At 39.1% G+C, this 27,353-nt stretch overlaps 1 protein-coding gene across 5 annotated transcripts in view; it reads left to right on the top strand.

Annotated features, from left to right (window-relative positions):
* CNTNAP5 (contactin associated protein family member 5) overlaps window positions 1–27,353 on the top strand; it is a 505,995-nt gene that overhangs the window by 360,206 nt on the left and 118,436 nt on the right. For 4 of the 5 annotated variants that reach the window (XM_079923772.1, XM_079923774.1, XM_079923771.1 and 1 more), the window contains 2 exons: window positions 6,904–7,122; window positions 23,680–23,919. In XM_079923772.1, the coding sequence (XP_079779898.1) occupies window positions 6,904–7,122; window positions 23,680–23,919 (459 nt within the window). The remainder of the gene's footprint in view (window positions 1–6,903; window positions 7,123–23,679; window positions 23,920–27,353) is intronic. The other variant, XM_079923775.1, reaches the window with a different exon arrangement.

Raw genomic sequence — 27,353 nt, 5'->3', positions numbered from 1 at the left:
TAGGTAATAAAATGTACTCTTTGAAGCTTACACATTATTAAAAATTAATACTAACATCAGCATTTGTTACAACTTAAACCTACAAAAGTTTCCCCCCCACCCCCGGTGGAGGAATGTTTCATTGCTGACATTATTTAGAATTACTGTTGTGTGGCAATAATAAAAAAAAAGATCTACTTTTAGTTGCTTTTGCTAGTTTTCTGATTCTCTGCATTCATTATACCCACTTCTTTCTTATACACAAGGTGGACTGCTCCCGCCATCTAGCCCTTATTAAAGCCATGACCATGAAGACTTATGCTTTTCGTTATGTGTCTCATTTACCTGGTTTTAAATACATGTTTTCTATGATTTGATTGTGGCAATCGACCATATTACAATAATAGTGTGACAGCATGAAATACCCTTGAAAACCTAAGTAATAATGTCTTAGCAACAGAAACGTGGAAATTTGAGGCCTCCAGGAAAAGAGACAAAAGTGCTGGCTGGAGGAGATGGCTGAAGTGCATGTACAGGTCTCCTGCAGAGCACAGAGCAAGCGAAGTGTTTCTTCTGCAGCTACAGCCCAATACAAGGAAAGGCATCTCTTTAACGGGTAGTTGTAATCTCCTTTTACTCCAATGATTTAGACTATTAATGGCAGGAAGCTCTTGTGGCTTTAGTGTGAAATAAGATCCCTCATAGCTACCTTGGCCAGGCTTTAAATATGTGGAGTTGAGTGCCAGCCATTTCATAATATGGATATAATAACCTCAATGTAAATTTAATAACAATCAGGCCCTAAGGCCTTTCGATTCATTAAAGCAGCAGCAAATGTCATGGCATATTATCACAAGGTAATGAGTGATGATTTCGTGTTAATTATATTTCAGTGTCCAGTTTGTTTGAACTTCCTCATCCTATATTTTGTCCTTTGGGCTGCACAAAAATGTTTTCCGTGCAAGTGGTATTAAATCTGATAAAAATTTAAAATCCATTGATGTCATTGTTCAGTGCACACTTTTTCACCAGATCAGAGAATATGTATTTTTTGAAAGAGGAAGATTTTGTATAAACTTTTTTAAAGTACGAGGCCTCAAAATTTTCAAAATATTTTGTTTTATTATTATTATTTAAAAGGAAAAACAGACAAACAAATGGGGCTCATCTTGCATTTCTTACTAACAGCTGCACTCAACCTATGTCTTTTACACAGATGGAATTTTCACCCTAAAGTGTTCATAGTAAGATTCCTCTACAGATCATCTTCTTAGAAAGAAAATGGCCTTCACATAAATATAGTAGATTTCTCAAGTAGATCTCTTCCTCATCCCCAAGGAGTATTCCTCTGTAACTATCCGAACAGAAGTTTTCAAAATTGATGTATCCGAATTGTTGGACAGGGAACAAGAAGCTTACATAAAATTTTCAATTTATTTCTTTCTGGGTCACTTCCAAGTAAGACATTTGAATTTTGTAGCTTTAAGATTAGTCCATATTCTATGAAAGGCAAGATGCTTCATTATGTCCTCAAGTCTTAATGGATTTGTTCCAAATGAGACTGAGAAAAAAATAGCTATTTTGACAATTAGCTCATAATGGCTGTGCAGGTTGAAACAGATATTTTGGAGTGGATGGGGGACGAGAAGGAAATGGCTGTTGCGATCAGTATGGCATAGCGGAAAGAGACTACTGGTGAGAATCCAATGTGTATTCTAATTTCTGTTTCTCTAACTCTAATTGTGAGCAAGTTCCTCACCCCTTCAGTGATTATTTATGAAAATGGAATTGTTGATGCCCATATGTCGATCAGATGCATTTGGCTGCAATTAAAAGAAAATACAATCTTAACTGATAGACACAAGGATGGGAATTTATTGGTACCAGGACAGGTGACCAAGTCTGGAATTGGTGGGGCACTTTATTTCTGGTTGGATTCAGGAGTTTAACAAATGTTAACAGTGGTCTAATTTATTTCTCTCCCTGCTCTGACTTCTGAATCTCTACTTCCGTCAAGGCTATCTTTCCCTCAAGAAGGAGCCACATTTCAGCTGGTGGGAAAGCACTTCTTTGCCAGCTGTCCACACAATCCTCCTGATATGCAACTCCTCTGACTACCTAGGAACAAATGCCTCTAGACAGGGAAGTAAAGATTTCAGACTGGTTTTGCCAGAGCCCAGCCTTACCCCTTGGGTGGTAGGGGCAGCTAGCTGACCTTAAAGCCTGTAGGGGAAAAAAAAATCATTTTCATTCCTAAAAGTCTGAGTTCTTGGCTGAGAACCATGTGATAAAAGACAGAATAACAAGAGGAAAAACAAACAGAAGTTTATTAACATGTATACCTCATGTAGGGATGGGAGATACCCAGAGGAAAGGAGTGACTCAACGAGGTGACTTAGACCTCCAGTTCATATGACATCTATAAGAGAGAACAATAAATTTTTGGAAAAATAATAGGATAAAGGAAAGCAGTTTTAGGCTTTGAAAGTAGAGATAAAAGCTAGTTAGTCAAGTTTGTTATGTAGATTCTTCTGGTGGCATCTCGAGGCTGATAGGGTCTAACGTTGTCTCCAGGTGATTAATGTTTGTCCTCTTGGTAGAGAGGGGAGGAGGGATGGAGGAACAACTAAATCTATATCTATGTCCTCATCTATATCTACATATCTAGAAATTTGAGTTCTGACTTTCAAATGTATCATATCAATAATATTACCAACTGTGATGGTAACTTGAAGATACAATCCTCAGATCCTCAAGAATAGGAAAGATTAATTCTAACAATAATTACATTTATACTAAATAGTTGAGTACTCTAATTAGACATAGTACTGAATGTTTTATATTCATTATTTAATTTTGTTTTCAAATAATCTCATCTATAATCATCAAGATATTGCATTATGATTTTCATGTTCAACTCACAGTCCAATATGCAGATGAGGAAGGTGAGCCTTGAGAGGGTAAATAACACACCCAGCATCACCCAGTAAGATTCAGAATCCAGGATTCAATTCTCTGTTCATTCGAACAACTCCCTACTCTGCTTTGCAAAACTGTCTCAAGAGCCAAGAATGTTAGAAGGTGAGAAAATAGCATGATTTCCCTCCATGTTTTGAGGCATAGGACATTCAGTAGGTCTTTACAACTTAATGCAAAACTGTGTGTGCTTTTTTTCTGGAATAGGAGCCACAGCTGCCATCAGCGCCTCCAAGAGTCCATGTCTCCAAAAATGTTTAACAATATTTCATTTACTTCTCATTCTACAGATGAATACATGGGAGGTCAGAGAGGTTAGGAGACTACATTAAGGCCTTGCATCTTCTTCTTTATTCCATTATGGTGCCTGAGACATCTCACATGCCTGACCTGTGCAGGGCTGAGAACACAGAGATGGTGTCACAGTTTGAGGAAGGAAGAGCATTGTACAGGAGACTTAGAAGGCATCTTCTCATCTCCTAGGACCACTTGGTGTACAATCTCTCGTGCTTGTGGCAGTTTCCTCCACTTGACATGCCCCTTCTTGGTCAGTCTTCTCAAAAGTACACCATGAGCTCATTTTGTTTCATTCATCTCTGCTTAGCACAGGCCCTGGCTGGGTAAAAACCCACTGAAAGACTCCAGTGACTCCTTTGCGTTGTCTTGAACCATAGGGTGTAAATGATAAGGGAGGATATTTGTCAGACAGTTGCGGAGAGAAGATGGTAAATTCATGATAGAGGTAATGCTGCCAGTGGGCCTCCAGCTTTCCCATTTAGAACCACTGAGCTATGCCCATCCCCCCAGAAAATGAGATCTAGTTGACATTGGCCTCAGGTGTCCTGTCTTCCAAGTCACTAGCCAGTGTTGGAGGTATCACCATGTACTTACATTTATTTTCATTCAGTTTTTTCCAGGCACCCATATTATATATCTAGCTTTGACTGCCAGGTAGGGACTGCATAGGTTTTGGGGATGGTGGTTTTCTCATAGGATAAGTGGGTTAAAAAGTGAGCTCCAGAGACACATCACTTGGATTTAAATCCTGACTCTGCCCCCTCTGGGTTGGAGCAGCTTCTCAGCTATCTGTGGGTCAGTTCCCTCCTCTGTAAAATATTACCTTTCTCATATGATTGTAGGGAGTTGATTCATGAAAAATGCTTAGCAGAGTGCCTGGGTCATGGTAAGCGCTCAATAAATGTTAGCTATTATTATTGCATTTCACTGATTCTCCCCTAGTTCTAGGAGGAGTGAGTTGAACATAGTAGGTCTTTAATAGTGACTTGAATAAAGTTAAATAATAATAATTTTAGAAGGTTTTTAAGGAAACTAACACCTTGGTATAAAACTAAAAATAAAGAAAGAAAGAAAGAAAATTACAAAATTGCATTTAGTGTGTACAGGGTAACATTTTAATGAATGAAATTTTAGTTTGATGGGAGCTTCCTGTATACAAGGCTCAATCCTAGGTTCTGGGTGTCCAATTCATCTATAAGTTGCAGACTAGCTGGGGAGACAGACTATAACCAGATCATTATACAACAGAGGGATAAATGCAGGGACAGAGGTAAGTGCAGACAAGAAACTAACAAGGAGGTAGTGGTGACAGGGGGTGGCAGGCCGTCACAGCAGTGGAGCAAGCCTTCCTTCCACAGAGATGTGCTGTCTGCATGGAACTGGATATCCACAAGACCAGCTTTGCAGGAAGGCTTTTAGGAAAATCTTTAGCATTCCTCCCCTTCAACCTCAAGAGTTTTTACCTATGTTTTTAGAGAGAAATACACTTATGCTCAATATCTCAGTAATTGTTTATTTGGTCTCAAGATAAGCAGGGCTGCAAGGTAGCATTGGTGGCCTGATAAGAAACAGGCAATGGCTCAAAGGGCTAACTTCACTCTTATTTAATCTTTCAATTGTTGAATCTGATTTGCTCCCTTCAATTCTGTTTCCGTTAATGCATGGGTTTATGAGCCAAAGACAACTGACGTGGGTTGGTGAACCATGCCACAGTGATGATAATAATAACAATAGCTATCATTGTTGAGTACATCCTACACGCCAGGCACAGTTCTAAGAACTTTGTCGGGATGAATTTATAAACAACCTGACAATTAGGTATTGTTTTTATTCCCATTTTACAAAGGATAAAAGTAAGAGGTGACAAGCTCGAAAACTTACCTCAGGTCATGGAGGGTGCCAGAGTCCAGGTCTCAAATCCCATTTGTAAAGCTTCTATCTTATTGCCTCTCTTTGCAGTCAGGGCTCACATTCACCAGGAAGACGAGCAATTCGAACTCTCTGCTACTTGAAATTCTGCATATTGGGGGCTTCTTATACCAAGGCTGGCTTTCTGTTAGGGTTTAAAGCCTGAGAAAGGAGTGGTCCAGGGTGATGACTGACCTTTGGTATTGCTGAATATTCAGATCTGTTAGTTGATGACCTTGTCAAAGAAATACACATGTCCTATCTCGGGTGTAGAGGAGGGGGGCCATCACAAGGTGCTGATAAGGAAGGGAAGGTCTGGAATATGAAGGCTCCTGTTCCTGAGAGAGGACTGTCTTCCCCTCAACTTTAATTTATAATTTACCTCTCCACATCCTTCAGATTTAGAATTCTTACATAATAAAAGAAAATATAAGAAGGTATACTAAAATAGAGAAGAAAGATGGAGATTATACTTTTGGAGTCAGATTCTACTTGCTCTCTAGGCAGCTTCAAGCAAATTATTTCTATTTCTCTGAACTTTCATTTTCTCACCCATAAAATGTGCATAAAAATGAGACCTTTCTCATAGAGTTGCTTTGAGGATTAAAATGAGAGAATCTATGGGCAGTGCTCCTCAGAGTGCATTGTACTACTGTGCTGCTGCTACTTCTCTCTCTCTCTGTTAATGGTGATAACACCACTGTCACCATCCCCATCATCACCATGACCACCACCATCACCACTATCACCACCATCACCATCGCCACCATCCTCACTACTACCATCACCACAATCACCATCACCACATCACCTTCACCACCATCAACATTATCACCACCATCAGCATCACCACCATCACCATCACCACCACTATCATCATCCCTATCACCACCACCATCATCACCACCACAACTATCACCATCATGACCACCACTATTATCTTCCTGTCATCATCATCATCAACATCATCATCATCACAGGTAACATTACCCCTGACTGGCTCTTTCCTGTCTTGTACGATAAGCAGATTGCTATAGAAGGGCAGAAAGGGTCATGGAAGGAGCCCTGCATGGGGAGTTGGGGGGATAGGGTTGTGTTTGTTCCCAGACACTGCCACTTGCAGTGATACAGACAAGGCACTTAAAATTTCTGAGCCTCCTTTTAAAAAAAAAGTCATAGGAATAGCATGAATTCTTGTATCATATGTATTGATGAAATAATACATTTTAGAATAATAATATATATAATACACATAGTAATATGTTTATATATATATATATATATATATATATGAAATACATTATTATAACATGCATAATGAATAATACCAAGCACTGGACTTTCCAGGATGTGGTCTTCTCCTCGCAGGAGTGTAGCTGCTTAGCTAACCAAGTATCTATAGCTGTCCATGAGGACACAGTTGAAGTCAGAAGAGATCCAGAAAACCCAGAACCTTGGAGCAGGTGCATTTTGTCAGATCAGCATCAGTGACCCTGGTCCCTATCCTATTTCTTGAATTCACACAATGAGAACCAACTGGGACCAAAAAAAAGAGCTTGAGATTTAGTAGTTGGTAGTTATTACCATGAATGGTAGTTTTTATACTGAGGGGATTTCATCTGAAGGCCTCTCTACCTAGCTGTTGATGTACGATAGTTTTTATCATTCATTCAGGGTATGCTTGTGCCCTAAATGCACTGACAACTCCCTTCATCTTTTTACCTGTTTCCTTTCTGGTTTCAGCTCCTTCCGAGATCACTTTTGCCATTGATGTTGGGAATGGCCCCATAGAGCTCATAGTCCAGTCCTCTTCTCCTCTGAATGACAACCAATGGCATTATGTCCGGGCCGAGAGGAACCTCAAGGAGACCTCACTCCAGGTGGACAACCTCCCAAGGATGACCAGGGAGACCTCAGAGGAGGGTCATTTCCGGTTACAGCTCAACAGCCAGCTGTTTGTAGGTAGGGGACATCTTAAGGTGCCCTGTGTGCTAAAAACCCTACAAAACCACTGTGGAACCAGGCCCAAGGAAAATTACTTTTTAATTTAGACCTGGGAAATGATTAAAATATTCCATAAAGCATTTATAATTATAAACCTAATTTCGCAGATTCTTCCTTACTAGATTTATTAGCTACAACAATGGAAGATTATGTCATCTCTTAGCAAAGTTTGAGGGGGTTTCAAACTCTATTTGTATTTTTTCTCCTTGTACATATTATATTCTCGGATGTCCAGGAACCTCTATTACTTTTCATCCCTATAATCAAAACCTACTCTTAGAAAAAAGGATGTATCAGCTATTTAAACCTTATTAGAAGTTGACTTTAAGTCAGTGGGCTACCATTCACCCTTCCTATTGATACCTGACTCCAGATAATTATTGATAACCATGTAATGAAATACATTACAGCATCTCCAAGGGATTTAGGGCATCAGTAATATGGTGGTGGAGGAAGCTATTGGTTTTTAAACTACGAGCTTCTTTGATACTCCCTGAAATCACGTCACTTAGGCGGCTGCCTGATAACTTACACAGAAAAGCAGCCCTGGTCCCTAAGCAGACGTCTCTCCACTGGTCATTTCCACCATGAGACTCAGAATCAACCTTTAGATAAGTTGTTCCTCTGAACTGGCTGCCACTGCTGGCAGTAGGGCCTGGGAAGGCTCAAACATCATTCACTGAATCATTCATTCATTCCATAAGCAGTCAGTGAGCACCTAAAACAAATCAGGCACCTTGTCAGATGGTGGGAATTGAAAGATGACTTGTGCAATGAAACTTCTTTTCAAAGAGCTCACTCTGTGTGTGTGTGTGTGTGTGTGTGTGTGTGTGTGTGTGTGCTGTGCGAGAGAGATAAAGAGGCAGAAAGAGAGAGGGAGAGAGAGTTTAGCCACACTAGTCCAGGTAAGAAACGTCTGCCTTATAGCTACAGTTTAGAAAGGATTTTTTGAAAGTAGGTTGAGCAGGGCTTATAAAGCTTTAAAAACAAATAGAGTTGTAAATGTTAGGGATATTGTATTATTATCAAAACCAAGGCACTGCTCTTACATAAAACTTGAAACTCAGATGCTTAGAACAGTAGCATAAATTAGTTGTAAAATTTGCCAGTATACCCAGATTTACTTTTCTTTCCTTATGTATTTATTTTACCAATTCTCACACTACATAGCTTTACTGCTAGTAATGAAATGCCATCAGCAATCAATGGGTGTTTCTTACTTGCTTCTTTTAAGTTTGGGTTTGTGCAACTTTTAACTCTGAGGAAATCTGTCACTAAGACCATACCAGCTAAAAGAAAAGAAGTAACAGAATCTGTAATCTCTCTTTCCAACAGGAATCATATTTCTTTCTTCATCTATCATGTTTTACCTATCCATCAGAAGCTAAGATATAAGTGATTAAAAATGATTTTATGATGAAAAAGTACTCAATTAACCTACATCAGTGATATGATTTAGTATTAAAATATTTTTTAAATTTATATTGATGTTTTCATTCTATTTAAACATCACATTTTATTGCTCTGAATAAGTTTGCTAGTCATCAATATTTAATGTCTTTTTTGGTGTAATCAATTCAAGTAGTTTGCAATTTTCATAAATTATATTCCATGCCAAAGTTTAATTTATCTTCAGGCAGTACTGATGAATCTTTCTGGCTGAAAGGTGTATATAAAGATGGAATTTTTTTAATCCCTTCATGCAAATTTCATGTAGTTATGAAATTATCATATGTGAATGATCTGAATATGTGACAAACTTTGTGCAAGTCGAAAGGGAAAAGAGGCAGCTGTGTTTCCTTGCGGGTTTTTATCTCTAGATGTTTCTGTTAACTGATCACAAATGCAATGAGTAAGAGCATATCTAGGGGTTTGGAGAGATACCTTGCTCTAGCTGGAGCCAAGGTCAGCTGCAGCAAGAGCACCTGCTTCTGGTATGTTTCTTCCCAATAGGCTCCATCTCAGATGGTACTCTGATTTATTGAATTTGTCTTTATGTACTTGAAGAAGAAAAACATGCTGTTGGAGGCCATTTTAGTTTGTTGGTTTGAATTTTGTTGTTTAGTGTTCAACCTGTTTAGAAGTGTCAGGTGGCCAAACAAATTGAAGTCCCAATATTTCCAGTTTGTATGATTCAGTGGTTTAAAAAAAAAGGCCTCTACTTAGCTAGAGCAGCCAAAATGACGAATTGCATTCTCTATCATTCAGAAAATTTGAGTCACTGGATTTTTATATTTGCTAGGCAGAAAAAGATATGATTGTGGTGTGCTGTTTAAATTTTTTTTTAATTAAAGTATATTTGATTTACAATGTCGTGTTAATTTCAGGTGTACAACAAAGGGATTCCGTATACGTATACATATACACATTCTTTCCCAGATTCTTTACCCACATAGGTTATTGAGTATAGTTTCCTGTGCTATACAGTAGGTCCTTGTTCATTATCTATTTTTACTGGGATAGATTGATTGTGACAGTACTTAAATATTAATTTGGATATGTCTGTCTAGATACCTTTAACCTCTGAAGGATCTTTCAGTCAAAACATAGCATCGTTCAAGTATGGTAATCACTGGCATTGCTGCTGTGCTTGTGAGTGCTTTCCGAGTACCAGAAACAGGTTGAATTTTATAGAATGGATATATCTCTTAGCACTGCCCCTGTCATTGGAATGTGACAAGTTGAAGTGCTGATACCTGAGTCAATGCATGCTGGATTCCCAGAATCAATATTTTAACTTCAAGCTTTTATTTCCCTGATAGTTAGGGACAATTGCAACCATGCCATTTCACTGGTCGCATTTCTTGAATAGAGTAGGAGAAGCTTCATAACACAGAGCTTCTGAAATGTGCACTGCAAGCTTGGGGTAGTTTCAGCTTTAAAACTCTTGGCAGTATCATCCGTCGCCTTGCTCTTCCCTACTAGCTTTTCAAGTTAATATGAGGAAAAGGCAAGAGAAATCCAAGAACTAGCACTTATGGCTGAAAATGAAATGAAGAGATCTGGGTAAGAACTCCAGGTCAACTGCCAACAGGCCATGGGACCCTGGTAGAGAAATAACTAGCCTAAGTGGATTCATTGTCTTTATTATTTGCAGAATGAAATTGATGAGTCTGGTAACTGATCCCTTACAACTTGAGGATGTCCCATCTCCATCTGTATATTAAGCATGACAATCATCCTTACCCTCATGCCCATGTGGACGTCACAGCAAAGAAAGTATCTCTTTGTCCCCAAATCTGACACCCCATCTTTCCAAATATGTTGCAGTTATAGAATGGACATTTTGTAAAGCTGTGAGCCTGTGAGTCTCATTTTTGTGTTGCTTTACTTTCTTCTTATCTTTTTGGCCTTTTATGGACCTTTTTTCTTTATTTTTTCTTTTTTTTGGCTCAGCTGCTTTATTTGTGTCAAAATAAACTGAAGTAACTCCCACTTAGAACTCCTTGGGGGAAGTATTTCATTGACTTGGTAAATCATAAAGTTGAAGCGATTTCCCGCCTACCCACGGTGCTGCTCCTGATTCCACACTGGTTGGGAATTATTATTATTATTTTCAGGTGAAGCGTGTCAAAAGCGAGGTCAGCAGTGAAACCAGGAAAGGTGGGTCTCATTTGCTCTCTGCCCTGACACTTCAGAAACTGCTAGAGTCTCTCTGTGGAATAGTCACTTATATTTACACTTGCGAGTGCCTCACAAGGATGGCTTTCCTGACACAGGCCAGCAGAGTTTTCTGTCTGGAGGATGTACTGTGTCTCAAAGCACAGGAGGAGATACACATCCTTTTCATGTTAAGGAAGAACTGGAAAATCACCTTTTAGCATATTTGTTACATAAAACCATTGCGCATGGAGGATGTCAATGGTGAAACAAAAAGTAAAGAAATTGTCTTTTCAGCATCCTATACATTTCTGATGATAAGGTCTGATTTACCAACAAGTTTATTTTTTCAAAGTTAACTAATATGTCAAGTATACTTGAATCATCTTAGTAAAAAAATTAGCTTAGTAAAAAAATTAATACATGAGTTCTGATATTCCCCATAGTAGTTAAATAAGAGAACGTGTCCTGATTCGTTTAAGAAGTTTTAGGAGACCTCAGATCACTAGCGGGCAAGTCCCGTGAATTCTTTGCTTCCTTGTTATCTACCAAGTGGCAGTCACTCAACGCTTCTACAATGAAAAAAAAAAAAATGAGGAAGAGCCACCTGCTTCCTCATGCATTTTTTTCCCCCAACACCACTTCTGCTCCACAAACAGATTCTTAGAGCTTGAAAGTGCTTTGAAGGAACACTGGTTCTTTTTATTTTCGGAGAAGTGAATGATTAAATGACCCCTTCCACAAAATTTTGTCTCATCTTGCAAATGTTGAGAGTTGAGTACAATGAACCCATCCCAATAGCCCATGTTAGTATTTTCTGCCCCCTAATATTCCAAAACCCTTTTGGAAATGTTTATCTACAATCTCTTATGCTTTAATTGAAGCTCATTTCATCCTATACTGGCCGCATTAGATTGGTAATGTGACATTGAAGGAGAATGTACAATTTTCTTGTACAGTTTCACTTTTTTAAGTTTTAATTCTGCCTTTGACAAAACATATCTCAAAGCATACTATCTGTTTTTGAAGAAAGGTACAACATGGCATCATGTTCTCATGCAGCCCAGGGAAAAAAGCCCTGAGATTTGGACCTCACAAAAACTCAACGGTAGAAGCAGTCATTCTAGTTACTGTGGCACTGCCATTCATCAAAATCTGTAACTCAGTAAAGAAAGAAAACATTAAGACAGCACCGTTCATGTGGAGCTAGGGTGATAATTATAAAACGAAATTCAAGCCAGATATTTCTGGAAAATAAAACAGTACACTCTGGGTGTTCAAGGACCCAAACTGAGGGAGGTGAGAAGTTGTTGTGTCTTTTCCAAAGCCAAAGCGCCATTGAGCTGATGTAACCAGGACAACCAGGGAAGCTCCAGTTTAGAAAAGAGTGGGCCCAGCCTGGCATACTGATGCTGCAACGCTGCTGATAACCTGTTTCCATTTCTCCAAGGCTCTGGAGACAAAGCTGATGACTCAGAGGAGGAGGTGAGAAAGGCTTGGAGCAGAACAATGGTGGGGAAGATGTAGTCAGAACTCTCTGAACATGTTACGGGTAGATTTACACTCTGTTCTCATTGTGTTACCAAGTTTCTTCTGATTCAGAGAGAAAAGGATTTGACTTCAGAGACACTTGAATTGGGGAAAGCAATTTTGTAGAAGAGGTGAGAGGTGCCATGTTTTAATTCAGCTTCCTGCTTCACCATCCATGTCTCAGGCTGAAGGGTGAGGGTCGTCTCAGGCCCCTGTGTAGAGAGGCTTAGGAACGTGCGTAGACTCTAGGATGTGCTGCCCAGGACCCCATTCAAGAAGGCCCTGCTGCTGGGAGTGCTCTTGGAAGACAATCTCCCTCTGCCCCTTCATCTACTGCATCTCTTCAGGACAAGGTCCCGTCCTTCCAGGGAGGTCCACAGACAATAATCACTTGAGTCCAGGGTACAAAGGCACAACCATTTTGGCCCAAGGAAGCATATCTCTGATGGACTTTTCTAGCTCCAGCGCTCTCTGTGGGGCTGTTCTAGACTGTCAGACCTGCGCCAGAGCTCACTCCTTTGCCCACTTCTGCTTCCTGACTCTCTGGCTCAAAAGTGTGGTTCCCAGTGGTTCCCCCTGAAAAACATCCTGCCCCTTTAACTTCATCTCAGAGCCTGTTTGCTGGAGAACCCTACCTGAGGCACAATCACATGGATGTATTGTGCAGTACACACACACACACACACATTTTTTAATCAAAGTAATTTTTTAAGATAAATTTCTTTTTCATTCCTCCCAAGAATTAACCATAAAAGAATGCCTCCTTTTCTCCCACTTTCTTCTCCAAAACACCCTTTAAATGCAATTGCTTCCTTAGAGTCGAGTTTGCATTTTTTGATTCACATTCTCTTGATGGTCCTGACTCTCAAACTAGGATGGGCAACCCCACCCTTGATCTACCTGGCAGACTCCTCTTCAATCATGTTTACAAAAGACTAAAAGTTCTGTTGATAGCTTAGTATTTTATTATTATGTTATTACTAGCCCCAGTTATTGTGCACTGTGTGATTAAGGCCTTTCCATAAGTTTCATATTTTCTAATGGTAAGTAACACCATTTTAACTGATCCTGGTAGTATGTGTTAAAATCTAATCTTCCAAAAGCTAAAATGAATTTCAGGTGAACAGAAAATAAACATGAGTCAAAAATTTTATGTCACTCTAATTAATGAGGAAGCCATTAAGATGTCATGATCAGTTCAGAGAGCATCTAAAAAGCTGGCATATGTACGGAGAATTTAACAACACAAAAGTTAGAATAAAGTTGTAGATTTAAATATAAACCGTTGCTCACCAGGCCATCTTCGGAGTTATCTGTTACGCTGGAAAGAAATTATCTGCATCTCCACTGGACAAATATCATCCATTTTTTGCTTTATTTCCAAGTTTCAGGTAATTTTTCTGAAAGGAGAGAGTTGCTTCCCACATTTGATGACGTATCCTTAGTCATATAGCAGCCATCACTTCCACAAAAGAAGCTGGAATAAGAAAGAACCCCAAAGTGATTACTGCACACCTGCATCAGAAAGTCAGGACAATGTTAGTAGACTGGATTGTGAGAACTGTTAGCCATGAATTGCCACTGTTACTATTCCGTTAGTGAGTTGTAGGCTCCATTTGTATTTCAGGGTCTCCTGAGCTCAACCATAAAATCACTCTAGGGCAGGTGGGACTATTAGGGAAAATTCTTAAAGCTTATACGCTTTTACTTTATTGACGTATTTCCTTGAATGGGTCTGTGGTTCAGCTTCTGAGGGAATCTCTGTTCTCAGCAGGGCCTCCCTGGAGAAAACTAATTAGAGTGATTTCCACGGGCCCCAACTTCCAGGAAACCCTGAAGCTGCTGTCATCTGGGGAATGACTTGGCCTGGCAGCCAGCCTGGAAGAAGCAAGTAGCTTCTCCGCTGACTCTAGAAAAGACCTGGAGCTCCTATGATATTTCTTATCCAGTTGCTCTTGCAAGGAGGGTGATTTAAGGCTGTTTTTGATAGTGATTTTCTCAGTGATTTTTCATCTTCAAAAACGGTGGCAGAAGGAAGCAAAGTGAGGGATGACTGTGCTCTCATCTTTGCGAGTTGGGAGATGGGACTCATCTGGTCAAATTGGCTCCTGTCACTATTCCAGACTCTGTGATGAGGATTATGGCAGACTTTCCTACCACATCATCTTTTTTTTTTTTTTAAATCATTTGACAGAACATTTTTTTGTTTTTTAATTTTTATTTTATGATAGAGTGTAGTTGGTTTACAATGTTGTGTTAATTTCAGGTGTATGGCAAAGTGATTCAGCTATACATATAGATATAGCCATTCTTTTTCAGATTCTTTTCCCCTATAGGTTATTACAGAGTATTGAGTAGAGTTCCCTGTGCTATAAAGTAGGTTCTTATTGTTTATCTATTTTATATATAGTAGTGTGTATATGTTAATCCCAACACCTAATTTATCCCTCCCCCTCACATTTCCCCTTTGGTAACCATAGGTTTGTTTCCTATGTCTGTAAGTCTGTTTCTGTTTTGTAAATAAGTTCATTTGTATCATTTTTCCAGATTCCACATATAAGTGATATCATATGATATATGTCTTTCTCTTTCTGGCTTACTTCACTTAGTATGATAATCTCTAGGTCCATCCATGTTGCTGCAAATGCCTGCCCCATCATCTTGATATTCTCTCAGGGGTATCTCCAAATGAGATGCAAAGCAATAATTCAGAGGCTTCTTTAGCAAGACTGTTGGACCACTACATCAGACACCTTGAACTGTGGTGGAACTAGTTCCCTACTGCTCCACAATTCTGTGGGCAACAGAAACAGGCACAATTCAATTGCTTGCTTGTTTCCTTCGCCTCCCTCTGACTTGTAAATAATAACCAAATGGGGATTTCCATAGAACATCCATATAGTGCTCTGAATGGGCAAAATCTTGTGCCCTGCCACCATTCTACTAAAAAGAAGGCAAATGTTTGTTTTTGGTCTGTAGTCTTGGGGAAAAAAACAGTCTTTGCAGAAAACCCATACATACTCCAACCCACCCCACAGGCACAAACATGCTGATTCTGGGAAAAGTGTTTGCTAATATCCAAATACCACATATATTAATAAAGAATTTTTAGAGATATACATAATTCTATAACAAGGAGTTTCTTTTGAAACTTGAAATAATTTCTTAAATGCCTCTAAAAAAGATAAGCAGGATTATGCATGATATACATAATAAATGAAAACATTTATTTTAAATTATACAGTCAGTACACAAATACATGTTTGCTGTAAAATTATTCAATAATAATCTTAGGGCTCTTCTTAGAGACGACCAATATTAGCCTAGTATGACACTTTCCAGGCATGAAAGTAGTTACATACATTTAACTACCCTTAGGAAACACCATACAATGTTATTATTTGTGGATATATTTACTTAATCAATATACTTCTCTGTATTATACCACAGCTTGCTTGCTGTATTTTTGTTTTCGTTTGCTTTTTTACTTAACGTATGCCATGGGAAACTTAGCATGTCAGTATAAATATCATATTATTTTAAACTGCTATGTAATATTTTATCTAATATTTTTAGTTTTTGTGTCGTTGTTTTGTTTGTTGTCATTTTTATGTCTTTATTGCATGTGGAATTTGTTTAAGGTTTTGAGGCAAGATTGTAATTTTTTTTATTTCCCCAAATATTATTTGTCATCTCCATTTATTTCATGGTTCCTCTTTTACCTAGTTACTTGGACCTCCAGTATATATTATAAGGTTTAAAATCTCTCTGTGTAAAGAATGTATTTCTGAATTTCCCACTCTGTTTTATTTACATAGTTTTTTTCCAGGTGCTGTGCCAACATCATACTTATAGAACATATATGTTTTTAATTTTTTCAATACTTTAATACTTTAATAATCATTAAGGTATACATAATCATAACTTTAGCAACTGTACATGTTGATGCTTATCAGAAATGAATTTTACATAACAAAAAGGAAGAAGCTGCCAGGACAGCACAATTGCAGTCTCTACCCCAGGCAGCAGACGCTGGGTACAGAACATATTTTGATCTTGATTAGGACGATCCCTCCCCTCGACCCCACAAACACACCTGATTCCTTTTCTTAACACTCTGTTAACTATTATCTACCACCTTCTTTATGGATTTTAGAATTAGCTTTTCATGTTCTATGAAAATAATTTTTCTTGAATGTTACAAATTTTCTTGGGTTATTGACTGGGATTGTATTGCATTAAAGGAAATAATTATACATTGCTAAATTATATGGAAACATGTTCCATCTCTTTATTTATTCTTTATGAGCCAAGGTAAATTGTTATTACTTTCTTTTTTATAGCCATAGATCTTAAGTTAATTTCTAGATGTTTGGCTGCTTTTGTTGTTAAGTAGGATTTTTTTCTTGCTATCACATGGTCTAATTGGTTATTGTTGCTCTATAGGACCATTATTGATTTGGTATGTTGATATTTATATCCATCCACATTCTTATACTTTAATTTTAATTGTAATAATTTGCCATTATTATTTTGGGGGGATATTATAGATATACAACTATATTATGTGTGCAAATAATGAAGTATTAGTAATGACTATGTATAAAGCCAAATTAAATATTTCTGGGTATAATCATCCCCCAGCTCCATTTGGAATATTTATTTTAAAATGTGGGTAAGGCCAATGATAATAATGCTTTAATGGCCCTCGATAAGTGTGGCTGAATTCCTCTTCAAAAGTTTTTCACAGCATTCATTTCTACCAAACAAACGAGGGAACAATTTCAATCTGTTGTTAACTGATTCTAAATCATCAACAAACCCTTTTCCAGTTTTCTGAGGAGACTTGGTATTCTGTTTGGGTACCACAATTTGTGGTAAGGGGTAAATCAGAAAATGCCTATGAAATGCAATGGGTAAAGGTGCTTGATAAGAAGTAAGCTCTTAGTTCAAATTGGCTCTTACTATCACTATTTTACTTTGTAGACATCCAGTTAGTGCCACCTACATTATTACATCGTGTGTGTTTATTGATTCCCGTATCTGGCAAAACATAACCAGATGCATGCCTTATCCTTAGGGAAATTATGTTTTGGAATTAAAGCCTCCACTAGGATTTCCTTCTGATACCAAGGTTCTGCCAGTTGAAGGGGCAGGATAAAAACAGAAGATAACTGTTGGTTAGTGCATTTGTTTTTATTCAGCATGTACATGCTAAACCTGCTCCCACTTTAGAATTTGAAATCTAGGTGGCAATACACCTGCACTTCACTCGACTCTTGACTTTAGGCAAAGTAGTTGATATAGAAAACAACTGCTCCAAATTCAAGAAGAGAGAGAGAATGACACCGCTTATTTTTGTGAAATGGGAGCCCAACCTGGCACATTCAACGTTGTTCCAAAAAAAGAGTTCAGCAAAGGAGTTTTGTTTGAGCATGTATGATCAAGACAGCAGGCACATATGGGAAAAACAGAGGCTCTTGTTCAAGGAGGGCCCAAGGAATTGAGATGTTTCTCTGGAAGCAATGAGCATTTGTCGAGCTGACACATGGAGGTTTTCTAAGACAGGTTTAGAATGATCATGGTAACATTTTTAAGAGTTGATTCATACTCAGTCCAAGGAATGAGCACACTTGATACCAAGGGCCAACAGAAGAGAGTCATACAAAATTGCTTCTAGCTAGGCTGGTGAACTAATGGTCTAAGAAGACAAATGCATATGTGTATATTACTAGGTGGGAGCAACCATGTAAGAGATGAGAAAAAGCAAGTAGAAGCAGCACTTAGTTGTAGTACGGACCCAAATTGTTACTGAAAGTGGAGTCTGGCTCCTCACCACTTGAAAGCCAGTACTCGAGAGGCAAGGTTGGTGGAAAGGAAAGTTTGCTTTATTTCAGAGACTGGCAACCGGGGGAGAGGGCGGACTCAGGTCCAAAGTGACAATCAGTGGGCAAGAGCTTTTAAAGGAGAGTTTCAGGGTTTTATAGGCAGAGGGAGGGGCTACGTGCAGAAACAGCACAGTCAGCTCTGGCAGTCATCTTGAAATTGGTCATGCAGTGGTCTCATCAGTGTCATCTTGATTGTTTTGAGTACAGCTAATCTTCAGTTCCAGGATCTGTTTGTTCCTATTTCTTTGACACCAGTTTTCGGAATTGTGGCAGCTTATGTCATGGCTACAATCTGGGCATCATGTAGTTAACTTCTTCCACCTGGTGGGGGTTTCAGTATCTACAAAACGTCTCACAGGATACGGCTCAGAATATTATCCATAGCCCTTGAAGAGGAACTAAAGGTCCTTGACTTTGCTTAATGACTAAACGATTATTATTTTGTCCTATTTGACTGTTTTTCTTCACTTCTGCATTTTCTCACTTCTCTGATTAAATTTATTCTTTGACTAAATTTTTCTACAGACAAGAGGCAGGCAGAGAATATGAGGGCAGGCAGGACCATAGAATCTTGCTCCATTTCAAACTTGTCTAATCAAATATCTCATTTTAGGATTTTAGGGCTTTGAAGCTATTCAGGCTTTGAAGGTCAAGAGATCCCAGTCAGACTTCTGGCTCTGCCACGTAAAATCAATTTGATTCTTGACTTTGGCCAAAACAATCTCTCTGACACTAAGTTTCCCCAACTATGTAATGTCAATAATATGAAGAATAACTTGTTTCCCACTGAGTATTGAATGAGTTAATTATAAAGTTTCTAGCATACAGCAAGTATGTTTAATTTTTTTTTAGAATTAGAAGCATTGTTCGGATTCTTAAACAGCTTGCAGATTAAGTACAAGACTCCCAAACATGACTCTCATCTGCTTTAAGGATAATGCTACATTTATTTTTGTTCTTCTTTCAACTTTATATTAAACTCTAGGCAAGAAGGAGATAAAAATATATTAGAGCATTAGCTGAAAATTCAAATACCTGCAAGGGTCAGGAAAGCAGTCTAAATGAATGAAGTGGTCCTGGTGGGGAACGTGGCCAAGTGGAAAGGGCATGTCCTATCTTACAGGAACTTCTCCCAGTGCAGCTGGGCTTTGTCATGCAGGAAAGCAGCTTTACTGTTAACAGGTTTTCTGATTCTTCAATGAATGACTTACTAGAATTTTTTTAAATAGTTCATGTTCTATTTAATTAATTAATTAATTAATTAACTCTGTGCCAAGCCCAGTGCTAACATAAGGGCACGGTCTTTTTTTTTTTTAATTGAAGTATAGTTGATTTACAATGTTGTGCTAGTTTCAGGTGTACAGCAAAGTGATTCAGTTATACATATTATACTCTTTTTTCAGATTCTTTTCCCTTATATGTAATTATAAAACATTGAGTAACGTTTCCTGTGCTATACAGTAGGTTCTTGTTGTTTATCTGTTTTATATATAGTAGTGTGTATATGTCAATCCCAAACTTCTAATTTATTCCTCCCCACCCCCACCCGTTTGGTAACCATAAGTATGTTCTGTGTCTGTGGGTCTATTTCTGTTTTGTAAATAAGTTCATTTGTATCATCATTTTTTTAGATTTCAAGTAGTTCGTGTTTTAAAAACATTGGCAACTAACTAAAATAAATCCTGGGTAGGCAGAAATATTGATGAAGGGACGCATGTGTGTGAGTGCCAGTGTGTGTGTTTGTGATTGCAGGGATGGACTAGAGTGAGCAGTGGAGAGTAAGGGGAAAGATGTGTGTAATACACCACATAAATACACAGGACAGGGCTTCCCTGGTGGCGTGGTGGTTGAGAGTCAGCCTGCCGATGCAGGGGACATGGGGTCGTGCCCCAGTCCGGGAAGATCCCACGTGCCGCGGAGCGGCTGGGCCCGTGAGCCATGGCCACTGAGCCTGCGCGTCCGGAGCCTGTGTTCCGCAACGGGAGAGACCACAACAGTGAGAGGCCCGTGTACCACCAAAAAAAAAAAAGAAAGAAAGAAAAAAATACACAGGACAGGAGGAGGTCCGAAGCTGAGAAAGACCATGGTCAGTGGGGAGACACTGTAGTTCAGAAAGCCTGGTGCACTGAATTCAGGGCAGGGAGTGCAGGAGGAGGGGATGAAGAGGTAAGCAGAGGCCAGATCTATGCAGTACCATCTAGGCTAAGGATTTGAGCCTGAACCTCAGGATGATGACTAGTCTCTGAAGGGCATTAAACAGGACTAGCAGGATCAAATGTTCACATCTCGTTGGTCTCTCTGATTGCTAAGCGGTGAGTCTGTGGAAGGAGTCAAAGCTGAGGGTGGTAAGATCCGTTAGAAGGTGGTGCTGATACTGACCAGGGTTCTTGGCCTACACCAATCAACAGAAATTGACTATAGAGGCCACACAAGAAATTCAGGCAAGGCTTTACTGGGACTCAGGCGGTTTGCCCACCCTTTGGTGGTGCTGTATGCAGGGGGCACACGCAGTGCCCTGCTTTGGCTCCCAGCTGTTCAGAAGTGGGGGTTGGGCTTTTTGGTATTTTTGTATCTTCTTGTCCAGAATTTGCCTCAGCTGCACATGCACGCAGTTATTTTTAGTCCCTCATAGTTTCTTTGCATCTGTTGCTTGAGGAGATGTTTGTCCAGGTGCAAGTACTGCAGCAAAGGGTCCCAGGTCCCAGGTCCCAGCCTGTTTCAGTTTAAGGGATTCAAGTGAGTGTGAGAGGGATTCAAGACATGGCTCTTGGTGTGGGAAGAAGCAGATCGATTCAGAGATACCTGGGAGGGCATATCCACAGGACAGAGTTGGGGGCAAAGGGCTGTGAATGAGAAAGGGGAGGGAAGATTGGGGCTGCCTTTCTCTACAGTATTCAAGTTTCAGGGAAGATTCTCACCTCCATCAACACAGCACATAGTAGGTAACGTCAGAAAATGGAGAGTGCTAACCACCGATTGGGTGTGTGTGGGTGGGAAGCATCTTTCTAGAAGCATTCTATTCTTGGTCTACAATATTACCTCTCCATGAAGAAAGGAGAGCCTAACCTCTAAAGAATAAAAAGAATAAAAAGCAGTCAGGCTGAAATGGAAATTTAGTTCACTGCGCAATTTGGTTCATGTTCTTTGTGTCGTGTTTTATCAGAATCTAGGATTGAAAGGATCCCCTTGTTTGGGGTCATTCTCACCATACTCTTTATGTCTCAGACATCAAGGAGTGTATTTCTGCCAGAAAAACCACCCCAGCTACTTCTCTGTTTATAAACGTGTTGACTAAGTCACATGCAAGCAGATGTGCAATAGATCTTGCATTCTCCACCTCCGCTTAGAAGAAAAATGCCACTAAGAAGATTTATGAAGAGTTATTCTAATCCACCACAGGGAGTGACTACAAAATAAAGGGGAAAATAAAACAAAACATTTGACTACATAAATCCTCCTCTCTTTATTCTACACCATCTCTAGGAAAGAAATAATGAACCTTTCCCTATGATCTGCTTGTATTTATAATTGATTTATCTTGTAGTTAAAAGGAGATTTACTCATTAAAATTGAGGCAGACAGGAGAAAGCAATGTGGGTTTGACCTTCTGGCTTGCTTGAGTGTCACTTATCAGAACTGAAAATAGAGTGGAGTTTTATCACGCCTTCAGAATAAGAGACTAGATTAATTCTTTAAAAACATTTTGTTTCAGTCTTTTAGAGGAAGCCAATGACTACCATACATATATTTATGGGTCTGATAACCTGTGGTGATTCAGAAAAGACAGAATTCTCCTTACTTCCAACCCTATTGCTAATTATTATCTTGTCCACCCTGCCAGGCTGACATGCCAGAATTATTATTATTTTTTTTTGCATTACAGTTTCATTTATTTAACTTACAGCTTTGTTTTTTGCTTAACATGATATTCCAGGTCAGAGATAATACATTTGGAATTCATATGTGTATCCACGTTGATGGGAATATATTTTTATCTGGTCATCTGCAAGACCAAGTTTTAATAAAATTGTAGCATGAGGGATTACACGTAAATGAGGCTCAGAAATGAGAGATATGTACAGTAAACAAATGACACATCAGTACTGCCCTTGTTTTCTTTTTTTATTATTTTTATTTATTTATTTATTTTACACACACACACACACACACACACACACACACAAACACACACACACACACACACACACACACTGTATTTTATTTTTACAAGAGATAAATCAACTGACACCAAGCATTGTAAATGGATGACCACAACAAAAGCAACAATTATTTCAACTACCAAACACGAAACACACATAATATTGACTGCCCTTGTTTTCTAACACCATCTCCTTTCCATTAGGACACTCTGTAGACCTTGAAGACTTGAGTGTGTCCTCCATTTATCCACTTGAATGGACTTGAGGCCAAAGCATTTTATTTCAATTAGAATTTGTGTTTTGTAAGGGCAGGCTGGCCCTGTGTCTTCTCTGGGAGCTCCCAGAATTCCCAACACCAAATCAATATAGTGTTGGAATTTGGCTTATTTCTTGGTGTGTTGTCTCTCCTTACACATTTTTCTAATATCCTTTGATTTAGGTTGGTAGGATTCTAGGTTTCCAACAGTAACAAAACACTCTGTCACTTTGAATCTCCTCTGTTCTTAAATAATTTGCAACAAGCATTATGAATCTCGCTGAAACCTTCAAGATATACCCTCAGCAGAAAGTTGGGTTGCAATTCTATTCTGTATTCCAGAAGGAAAAATTTATTTTCTAAATAATAATTTGGGGGTAATCAATAGTATGTATATGTATACAACCTACTAGTTCTAGCCATTTTGAGGGCTCAAGAGAAGGGATAGTGAAGACCAGTGATTACTAAGCCTTACCATGAACACATGAAATAGACTGATTCTTATTTTACAGATCAAGGAGCTGAGGCTTAGGGGATCCAGTGGTCATTATGTCTAATGGGCTACTGGCATGGAGTTTGACACCACGTCTGTCCGGTCCTAACATACACCTCTTCATAGTACATGACACTCTGCTGCATAAGCTTTACAACACTCATTGCCTTTTCTAACTCAGTGCACCTAACCTACCTTGCTTCTAACTTCACCAGAGGGACAATCCCACTCTGTGCATTCACCTTCAGATAAATGTCTGCTATAGACAAAGAGCACATTTTATTTTATTTGCAAGGAATGGGTCCATCTGAAGTTTTGTATCTTAAACATGTCAAGTACAGGATTCCACATGAATCACAGTCTTTTATTTATTTATTTTTTGAGTGGGGGAGTTCATTTTCCAGCCAGGAAACACATGCCTTTTCCCCAGATTCTTTGAATTCCTAATTCTCACCGGAAACTAATAGAAAAGCCCAACACAGGATGCCAACAGCACAATAATTAACTATCACCACTGCTGATATTAAACCTCAAAAATGTGAACCCTGTACCTTATATATTTTTTTCCTTTTATTTTTCACTGCACAGGGGGAACATCATCAAGACAGAAAGGCTTCCTAGGATGCATACGCTCCTTACACTTGAATGGGCAGAAACTGGACCTGGAGGAGAGGGCAAAGGTCACGTCTGGAGTCCGGCCCGGATGCCCGGGCCATTGCAGCAGTTACGGCCGCATCTGCCACAACGGAGGCAAGTGTGTGGAGAAGCCCAGTGGATACTTCTGCGACTGCACCAATTCACCGTACGAAGGACCCTTCTGCAGAAAAGGTACAATAGAAACTTATGTTTTCCCCATGTGCTGTGTTTTAGTGCCTACAGGTTGTAGTGAAATCATAGGAAACCCATGCCCTAGACAGTCCTCATACAATCATTTACTCTTCCTCAGTTTCCCTCTCTTTAGAGACTCTGCATAGCTCCTTAACATAATTACATATACTCATTCTTCTTGTGCATTGATACTGGCAGTCCAGTTGAACTGAATGGATAGGAACAGGAAAACACACTTGACGTGACCTAGAGCCAGTTGAGCCCCGGGAGAGATGGACTGTCATTTCTGTTGTACTAACCTTTCCATTTCCAATTTCTCCATCCACAAATGTAATCAAAGAATTATAGAATCTAGCCTTGGAAAACCCTTAGAGACCCTGAAGCCATTGTAAATAATTTTACAATACGGAGAGTATAGGTGAGTTGTATTTAGTAAAATCTCCCTGTTCTGCAGATGACATGAGTGGGGTCTGAGGCTTTAGACGTCTTGCCCGAAGATTCACCTTAATTCCTCAGGGGGCTGAGAATAGAGCACAGGAGTCAAAATCCCTGCCCCAGGGACTTCCCTGGTCGTCCAGTGGTTAGGACTCCACACTTCCAACGCAGGGGGCACACATTCCATCCCTGGTCGGGGAACTAAGATCCCACATGCTGTGCCCTGCGGCCAAAAAAAAAAAAAAAAAATTCCCTGCCCCAGTGCCTTTCCACACACCCTCCTAATCTTATGAATTCATGTCATTGATAAAAGCTAAATATGTTGGATATACACCTTAAACAAGGAATGATGGTTATGGTGTACATTCTCTGGATCAATTAAAAATAACTACAAACTGTAAAAACTCATTATTCAGTATCCATACTTAGTATTTTTCAACTAGAAGGACAAAAGATTTGGTCTACTATCAATCTTCGCAGAATCTTTTAAAGTTTACTTTATTGATGGAAAAAAAGTTTGTCGACCAAGAATGTAAACAATATTTCAAGAGAAGCATTTAAACTATTAAAATAAAATGTTTTAATCACTTTGAAACACCGTTTACATACAGACAATGATGGCAATTACAAATAATTCTTGTCAGTTCATTAAAACACATTTTTCAAGCACATCCTTAACAAACAATGCTTTATTTTAGTTCAACTTACTCTTGGAACTTAAAGACAGCAGGGGAAAAAGCACCCAGTGTTCTCTTTGAAGGACTATAATTTAAGCTCTTCATTCATTGACATTGGCCTCCTCCCCAATTAGTTTGAATTACTTGCTTGTTATTGCTGGGAAGCATTGAGCTCCTCAGGAGAAAATTAATGGTAGAAATTACAGGGCCAACAGAGTGTCGGTCCTACATAGGAGTTCCAAATAAAAGAGATCCCACCCCAGTAGGCTCTCTAAAACAAAGTGCTCCTGCATTTTCACACTGGTGGAAGTCTCTGGAATAACTTCCCCTGAATTTTTTTTTTTTTTTTTTTTGCGGTACGCGGACCTCTCACTGTTGTGGCCTCTCCCATTGCGGAGCACAGGCTCCGGACACGCAGGCATCAGAGGCCATGGCTCCCGGGCCCAGCCGCTCCGCGGCATGCGGGATCTTCCCGGACCGGGGCACGAACCCGTGTCCCCTGCATGGGCAGGCGGACTCTCAACCACTGCACCACCAGGGAAGCCCTCCTCTGAAATTTTGAATGCCACCCTTAGACTGGCCCCACAGGGTAGAAGAAGCAAATGCAGAATAAACACCACCAAACCCAGTCCCTAAAATATACTAGCATTATTTTACAAGATCTATACCCAGTGTCTATTGGGGAAAAAAATAAAGAAAAACAGTAGACCTCTCTGTATTTCTCCAGAGACATTACTCAAACATCTCATAGATCATCTTGCTCTAAATTTAGCCTAATTTCCCATTGGTTCCTTTCTCTGAAACAATTCCTATTCATTATCTTCTGCCCATGCCACTGCATCTTTTGACTGTATTTCTTGAAATGTCTGCTGTGCTCTCTCCCCATGTTTTAGTTTGACAGATATTTGCTTAGCCTTTTCAGTTTCCTTCATATTTCACTGTGAACTTTTCCCCCATATCATAAATCTAAGGAAATCATTCCCTTTATATTCAGCAGTTGCAAAGTATGTGAGATGAACCTTTTAAATGCATCTTTGAGCAATGCCAGTTGGCTCTGAGAAGTGTGGCTTGGGACTCAAATGGGAACCCTTAGCTCCAAGATTGTCCTGGATAAAGCTGTTCTCTGTTAGGGGAGTCTTTTATGTTAACTTTCCATGGCATGTATATTTTAGGGGATGCCAGTCCTGGAAATATCTGGTGTAGAATTAAGGACATTTGTCCATGACCAATGACTGGGCTAGAACCACTGTCTATTGACCCATTTTCTGTTTCTGAGTGTTATACAAAGGAATGGTAATCACAAACTAGCTAGCAGTTATTGACTGCAACATTTATTCCTTATCCCCAAGCTAGGAGGGAAGAAGCAATATTTGTATTTAACATGTAAAAATACTGACCATCACACTGGTTTAGTGATTGCTAATAAATGTCAGAGCTGGAGGTTCATCATTTTTTGATTCCTTTTTCCTGTTTTTGACCCTAATTTCATCCTGTACAGGAATGTGTTAATAGGATTCAAATATGTAGGGGGTTTTTTGTTATTGTTTTATGTATGTGTTTCTCTTTTTTCATTTTTGGATGTAATTTACATACCCCAAATTCACCCTTTTCAACAGTACAATTCAGGAGTTTTTACTATATTCACAAACTTGCATGACCATCACCACTCCATAATATTAGAATGTTTTCATCATCTCTAAAAGGAATCTTATACCCCTTAGGAGCTATTCACCTTTCTCCCAGTCCCTGGAAACCATTCATCTAACTTTCTGTCACTAGGAATTGCCTATTCTGGATATTTCAAAAAATATATAGAATCATACAATAAGTGGCCTTTTTGTGCCTGGTTTCTTTCACTTAGCGTAATGTTTTCAATGTTCGTCTATGCTGTGGATTTTTCAATGCTTTACTTCCTTTTATTTCCAAAAGAGTATTCTATTGTGTGGATGTGCCACATTTTGTTTATCCATTCATTAGGCGATGGACATGGGATGTTTCCATTTATTTTGGCTATTATGAATAATGCTGCTATTCACACACATGTACATTTTTTGTATCAACTTATGTTTTATGTTCCCTTGGGTATATACCTACAGATGGGATTGCTGAGTCGTATAGTAATTACATGTTGTCTAACTTTTTGAGGAACTGCCAAACTGTTTTCAAAGTAACCTCTCCATGTTACATTCTTACCAGCCATGCATGAGCATTCCAATTTCTCCACATCTTCACCAACACTTGTTACTATCTTTTCCATAAGACACATTCTGCTGTGAATGTGTGAAAGAATATCACATTGTAATTTTGGCTTGCATTTTTTAA

The sequence above is a fragment of the Stenella coeruleoalba genome (assembly GCF_951394435.1).
Source record: "Stenella coeruleoalba genome assembly, chromosome: 6".
NCBI classification, from domain to species: Eukaryota; Metazoa; Chordata; class Mammalia; order Artiodactyla; family Delphinidae; genus Stenella; species Stenella coeruleoalba.
This window is presented reverse-complemented; position numbering and strand designations above follow the sequence as displayed.